At 39.4% G+C, this 7,791-nt stretch overlaps 1 protein-coding gene across 1 annotated transcript in view; it reads left to right on the top strand.

Annotated features, from left to right (window-relative positions):
* Positions 1–7,791, top strand: part of LOC119430641 (unconventional myosin-IXb) — a 39,244-nt gene that overhangs the window by 7,179 nt on the left and 24,274 nt on the right. Inside the window, exon 4 of the mRNA XM_037698086.1 lies at positions 6,330–6,424. Within this exon, the coding sequence (XP_037554014.1) occupies positions 6,330–6,424 (95 nt within the window). The remainder of the gene's footprint in view (positions 1–6,329; positions 6,425–7,791) is intronic.

Genomic DNA, 7,791 nt, shown 5'->3' with positions numbered 1-7,791 from the left:
TATATATATATATATATATATATATATATATATATATATATATATAACCAACATTTCTTCTTAAATTTGACAATAATTACTAATTGTCAAATTTCAAACAATATTATCATTTATCGCAATAATTTCTGAGACAATTAATCGCCCCGCAAAATTGGTTATCATGACAGACCTAACCATAATCTGTTATTATGTTATGTGTGTACAGTGTTTCCCCTAGGTTACCTACCTTATCGGGGTGCGCTCATATCTTCCGTGATTTTTTTTCTGGGGATAGGGAGGGAGGGGGGTTCAGCGTGAGGAAGACAGAGCGCTACGTACTGTATGTATGTCTGTGGAGCACTACCTGTGTAGCTTTTTAGCTAGCACGTCTGTATTGCGCACCACTATCGTAGCGCTGCGTGAGTTCCGGCAGTTGTCGATGGGGTGGGGGGACAGTTGTAGGCAGGGAGCTTGGTTCTGTTGACAGGGTGAGGCGCCCTTCTTGTATAATGATAGGGGAAACACTGATGTACCAGTGATACAATGGTCTTGAATTTTCTCCATTTGCACACAGTCTGTCTGACTGTGGATTGGTGGAGTCCAAACTCTTTAGAGATGGTTTTGTAATCTTTTCCAGCTTGATGCGCATCAACAACTCTTTTCCTGAGGTCCTCAGAAATCTACTTTGTTCCTGCCATGATCCACTTCCACAAACATGTTGTGAAGAGCAGACTTTGATAGATTCTGTTCTTTAAATCAAACAAGGTTCCCCACTCACACCTGATCATCATCCCATTGAATGAAAACACCTGACTCTAATTTCACCTTCAAATCAACTGATAATCCTAGAGGTTCACACACTTTTGCCACTCACAAATATACAAAATTGGCTAATTTTCCTCACTAAATAAATGACCAAGTGTAATATTTTTGTCTCATTTGTTTAACTGGACTCTCTTTATCTACTTTTAGGACTTTTGTGGAAATCTGATGTTTTAAGTCTTATTTATGCAGAAATATAGAAAATTCTAAAGAGTTCACAAACTTTCAAGCACCACTGTGGTATGCATGTAGATTGCGATCTAAACACGGCGATGACTCATTATAATTTGTTTATGACTCTGTTTCTGTTTGTAGGTAAATTTATTCTTTGCTTCTGTTCATGTGTCAGTATTTTTTAGACTTTTTATAATAATAAGAAAAATATGTGCCATTTATCATGAATCTACAATTTGTTACAAGTTGTTTACCCTGTGGTTGTTTGTGTCGCATCGTCTTAACTGTAAAGATCATGTACTTCAGAGTCAACAATGAAGAGTTCATCATTCTGTTGAACTTTTATATAGCTGGCGCGAGCACATCATTTCCAAATAAACTAGTTTGTGATGATTTTTTTTTGTTCAGTCACATCAAAAATAGAATCAACCATTAAAGCAATTATAGATTATTTTTCTTCAGTCATGTTGTTTCTGCCTTAAAGATGGCTCCAAATACAAGCATCTTTAATTTAAATTGAGACGGAACAGACCTGGATCAAGCCTTTTGCATATTTCCTTGAACTGTCACTTTAATAAGGACTAATTTATTAAACTTCTTGTCATTTCTGCTCTTATGTTTCCTGAGGTTGGAGTTTCTGTTTCAGTGCTCATGGCAGTGAGTTATTTATTTGTGACTCTCTTTCTTGTGAGGGATTCTTAGATTGTATTGTACACCCTCTAACTTCTCTGTTGCTGTTATTGGGCATTTGAAGAATCAGCTCTTTGTCATTACGTTTGTTGAGTTAAGCTCGAGGGGTCTAAATGTAGTCAGAATTATTAACTGATGACCCGAAGAGAAGCCAAGCGGAGGAGGAACTGTGTAGAGACGTGGTTCCATTCAGTCGCTGCCAACATGTGATCTCACCAAAGCATTTTTCACAGATAACAACAAACAGTGATTATTTTGTCACAAGTAGCACAGAGTGTTGAGCCTGAGTGTTGCGGCTATCAGTGATTATACACTTCATCACCGCTCTGCTTGGATCTCTAATTTAACCTGCAATTAATGAACATAAACTGAAATTAGGCTTGAAGCACGTAACTCATATATTTGTGAATCAAAATAGTCTGCAGCTTGGAGAATAAGCCGTTCACTAAAAGGTTTGAATAATTTTTGCATGGGTGTTGTCTGCTGTGAAAGTGGCATTTTGTAACACTTGGATTATTTAGAGGCCTTTGTGTGTGTACCCATGCTGTAGTGAGGTGTCAGTGTTGGGGCCTTGGCAGCGCCTGTGGAAACATTTACCCGTAGCTCTTTGGATGCAGTGGATCTCTGAGCTGTACCACTACAAAGTGTTTTTTTAATTTATTTTTTTTACTGAGGATAAGCATTTCTTTTCTAGTTGTATTATCAGTATGTATGTTGAATATATTTGTAAACTGGGATCATATAACTATGAAATCCTTTAATGTTGTATTTTAGGATTCATTAACAAACTTCTGCCAGGAATTTCTAATTTTGCACATAACATCATACATTTTGAATTACAGGTCCTTCTCAAAAAATTAGCATATTGTGATAAATGTCATTATTTTCCATAATATAATGATAAAAATGAAACTTTCATATATTTCAGATTCATTGCACACCAACTGAAATATTTCAGGTCTTTAATTGTTTTAATACTGATGATTATGGCATACAGCTCATGAAAACCCAAAATGCCTGTCCCAAAAAATTAGCATATTTCATCCCACCAATGAAAGACAAGTGTTTTTAATACAAAAAACGCCAACCTTCAAATAATCATGTTCAGTTATGCACTCAATACTTGGTCGGGAATCCTTTTGCATGAATGACTGCTTCAATGCGGTGTGGCATGGAGACAATCAGCCTGTGACACTGCTGAGGTGTTATGGAGGCCCAGGATGCTTCGATAGCGACCTTAAGCTCATCCAGAGTGTTGGGTCTTGTGTCTCTCAACTTTCTCTTCACAATATCCCACAGGTTCTCTGTGGGGTTCAGGTCAGGAGAGTTGGCAGGCCAATTGAGCCCAGTAATACCATGGTCAGTAAACCATTTACCAGTGGTTTTGGCACTGTGAGCAGGTGCCAGGTCGTGCTGAAAAATGAAATCTTCATCTCCATAAAGCTTTTCAGCAGATGGAAGCATGAAGTGCTCCAAAATCTCCTGATAGCTAGCTGCATTGACCCTGCGCTTGATAAAACACAGTGGACCAACACCAGCAGCTGACATGGCACCCCAGACCATCATTGACTGTGGGTGCTTCACACTGGACTTCTGGCATTTTGGCATTTCCTTCTCCCCAGTCTTCCTCCAGACTCTGACACCATGATTTCCGAATGACATGCAAAATTTGCTTTCATCCGAAAAAAGTACTTTGGACCACTGAGCAACAGTCCAGTTTTGCTTCTCTGTAGCCCAGGCCAGGAGCTTCTTCCGCTGTTTCTGTTTCAAAAGTGGCTTGACCTGGGGAATGCGGCACCTGTAGCCCATTTCCTGCACACGCCTGTGCACGGTGGCTCTGGATGTTTCTACTCCAGACTCAGTCCACTGCTTCCGCAGGTCCCCCAAGGTCTGGAATCGGCCCTTCTCCACAATCCTCCTCAGGGTCCGGTCACCTCTTCTCATTGTGCAGCGTTTTCTGCAACACTTTTCCCTTCCCACAGACTTCCCACTGAGGTGCCTTGATACTGCACTCTGGGAACAGCCTATTCGTTCAGCAATTTTTTTCTGTGTCTTACCCTCTTGCTTGAGGGTGTCAATGATGGCCTTCTGGACAGCAGTCAGGTCGGCAGTCTTACCCATGATTGCGGTTTTGAGTAATGAACAAGGCTGGGTGTTTTTAAAAGCCTCAGGAATCTTTTGCAGGTGTTTAGAGTTACGTCGTTGATTCAGATGGTTAGGTTAATAGCTTGTTTAGAGAAACTTTTCATGATATGCTAATTTTTTGGGACAGGCATTTTGGGTTTTCATGAGCTGTATGCCATAATCATCAGTTTTAAAACAATTAAAGACCTGAAATATTTCAGTTGGTGTGCAATGAATCTGAAATATATGAAAGTTTCATTTTTATCATTACATTATGGAAAATAATTACCTTTATCACAATATGCTAATTTTTTTAGAAGGACCTGTACTTTATAGCTCCTTTTAGTGCACGTTAAGACTAGAACTAGTGTTTGAGATCACGTTAGGTGTATTGTTTATGCTTTGTCATGCCTCCCGCTTGCTTATTGAGAGACAAACAGCCCATAACTAGAGCTACTTTAGACACAAGCTGTGTTAACAAGGAGAAGGTTGTGAAGTGGGCTAAATGTGGATGTGAGACTTTTTACTGGTGGCTGCTTAAAGTTACAATTTCCAGGGAGCATGGCTTCCAGAGAAGGCAGAAATAAATCAGATGTGTTATGAGATTCACTCAGGTTCCACATTGTGCACAAGTGGAGACATTATAAGTGAGTGAGACCCTCTTTTCTGCCTTTATTTTACACTCACCCTGCATTGCTCCTTTGTTGCAGCTCCTCATGGGCAAACCCTGTTGTAAGAAAGCAGATTACACCGTGCCTCCTCATGGCCACAGTTTGGGACATTAGCTGAATTTGCTTCTGCATACCTGCTGAGCCTTTGAGTTGATCAGCCTGGCTGCTGGGCGTGTTTGAATACGAGCGATGCAGGAAGATGTTTAGAATTCCCTCCACGGCGCAGCAAACTGAGCTTTGCAGAGATTTCTCATGAGTTTAGTGCTTCTTGCTCCAAGATTTGTGAATGAAAGGTTTAAAAAAAAAAAAAAAAGAACAGTTCACTGTGGACAGCATTGAGTACTGAGACACTGTCATCTCCTTAACCCATTTACTGACCCTTAAACGTGGCACTGGTGCAATATTCTGTGAACCCACATGTATGCATGACAATAAAAAAGAAACATATGAATAACAATTGTATAACAAACTTTTTTTTTTTTTTTTTGCACACTCAAAAGTAGCAAGGAAAACCCTGTAGCTATGTTTTTTTTTTTTATTTTTTTTTTTTTAAAGATTTGCCTGAGCAAGTTCAAGTCTGACTGAAGAGAAGTCTGGTCACAGACAACCAAGAGTTTGTTTCATCATCCATGAACAAGCAGCAACTATTGCCTCATGCATTGCTTGAGTCTCAACAATGTTTTAAAATCACATCTTGCTTTGAAGGCTTTATTGCAATTAAAAAAAATAATGTGCAGAAATGTGTTTCTGCAAAATCTATTTATATAAAATGGGAAGTAAAAATGGAAGGAAGAAAAAGCGGTACGAAATGGGAGCGAGCAGAAAAAAAAATGCATCAGTGATTCATTGCATGGCCTTTCAATCATTCCCAGTAGGTGTCTGTGAGTGTGTGTGTGTGTGTTTGTGTGTGACCTCAATACTCTGATCACCCCCAACAGTAAAACTGTGTCAAGTTAAGCCTGTAAAATACAATGAGGGTCCTATTTAACATTCATTGGGTCAACTTCCCCACAGTGATCTTTTTTGTGGTTTGTGTATCTGTAACCATGTGAACGTGTGCATCACGAAAACAAAAATCTAGAGCTGTTCTATTATCGTATGTATCAGTGCAGTAATTAGGGCCCACCTCACTGAAGCCTGGTCTGAGGTGAACATTTCTTCAAGGCTTGGAAAGATGTTTCTAAGCTCCTGGTCTGACTTTGCTGCACAGACAGGCTGGCCCAGCCTCATTTATCATCTCTGACCTATAACCTCTTTGTCATTTTCTTCTTTTCATTTGCTCCTATGTGCGCACACACACACACACACACACGTCAAGCAGAGTACCAGTAAATGAAGACAAATCAGCGAGTTGCAGATGCTCACTTTCTCGTAGGAACCACTATTTCAAAATCTGGTGTAGTCCCAAGGATATTAAACCTCTTTGTTGTCATGGTGATTTGTTGTTGTTGAGTTTTTTGAACATACTAATAGAGAGATGTGTTTAGTTGGAAGTACGCTCCACTTCAGTTTGTCTTGTAGCACTTCCATAAAAGGTTTAAAAGCAGCAGTTCTCATTTCCAAACATCCTCAATGATCTGCTTAAGAAACATTTGAGGGGAGACTAGTGGATGCTGCATGGAGTGGATTATTTCTTTAGACAACCACAACTTTAGATCCAGCTTGATATGTAATGTTTATCAACAAAAAAAAAAATCTGTGTTGAATTTAAAAAGCCATGATTTTATTTATTTATTTATTTTTACATAAATAAATGGAAAAATAATTAGGGTGTTGTGTTAATCTTTATAATGTGTTGGTTAGTTTGATGATATACCACAGTAAATGCCTATTATAAGTGTCTTTCTGTCTTCCTCTCACCTTTTTCAGGCCTTTGGTAATGCTAAAACGGCCCACAACAACAACTCCAGTCGCTTTGGTAAATTCATCCAGGTTAATTATCTGGAGAGTGGAGTGGTCCGAGGGTAAGTAATCCATCACCTTCTACCTCCACCATGTCGTTTTTTGTGCATTTCAAAAAGCCCTCCCACATTTTTTTTTTCTTCAAGACATTTAGAACCTCCCTGTAGCCAGTTGTCTTCCTCTTTGCCCTTTTTATGGCTGGTCATGTGTCTCAGTGCATATGTGGAATCAAACTTTTAACCATTAGATCCCTCTTCCCTTTTCTCAGCATTTAAACTCTGGTTAGAAGCTGCATCACAGTCTTGTCAGCTGAGTCACTTCCTCATTTCCTCATCAGGAGAGAGGAACCGCTGCTCGCTACTGTGTCTTTTAAGAACAAACCATGTCATGCATTAATTGTGAAAGAGTGTAAAACCTGCAGGCTGTGAGCGCAATGTTCAGACCTAACAGCATGAATTTTCTGACATCGTTGCATGAGTTAAATTCTCCAGTTCTCAAAATAAAACGTGATTTGAAATGTGTAAATGCCTGTGGTGACAGCTGCTCAGCTTTGCAGTAAGTGGGCATCCTCAGTCAGTTGATTATCCTCTAATGGCACCCACTCCCATCATGCTCTGCTAGATTTTTTTTACACCTAGAAGGGTCTGGTATTCAGGCTGCAGGCTTGATTGTAGTGAACTGGGGCTTTTCTTAGCTACAAGCTGAAACCTCAGAGACAATAAAATGCACACTATAATCTACTTGATGCAAACTGCCTCTTCTAATTTAACATCTGCTTTCTGTGCTACTGTAGCTTTGTTTCTTAACAACAAAAGACTCCGGACCTTCACAGCTCCACTCAGTGGACTTGACAAAGACTGCCTGTCTGTCTATCCATCTTCAGTGGCAGCTATTCAAGCAGTCAATAGAGAAGACTTACAAAGGAGAGGCTGCCGTTCCCCTTTCCTCTGCTCTCAAAGTAACAGATGGACTGTTAACAGAAAATACTCTTGGAATATAAAGACGGATCAAAATAGTGAAAATGAACACACTTTAAAATTTGTGTGTATGTGAAGGAGATGAGTGCTTGCCTATTAGTGTTTTATGGTTAAACTTTGCAGCTGGAAAGAAAAAGCCTTATGGTTTACATCATTGTTCTACTCAATAAACCAGTGGTTGCTAAAGTTGGAGTCAGGATCCTATTGCAGGTCACGAAAAAGCAGGTGGGAGTTCTTGGATAATCTTCAAATAACAACTTGCACTTAACAAAAGGGTTTTTTATGGCATATGTTCACTGTAATTGTTAAAATAATTTTAAAAAGAGTCACCGTAAATTAATAAAATAAAATAGTATTGTGTTTGTTAAGACTGTTTGTGGTACAGTAGTCCCTCGTTTATCGTGGGGGATCCGTACCCTGAAGCCCTGCGAGCAGTGAAAAACCGCAAAGTA

This window comes from Nematolebias whitei, chromosome 3 (genome assembly GCF_014905685.2).
Source record: "Nematolebias whitei isolate Nwh7 chromosome 3, NemWhi1, whole genome shotgun sequence".
NCBI lineage: Eukaryota > Metazoa > Chordata > Actinopteri > Cyprinodontiformes > Rivulidae > Nematolebias > Nematolebias whitei.
The sequence above is the reverse complement of the archived record's forward strand: the minus strand, read 5'-3'. Positions and strand labels throughout refer to the sequence as shown.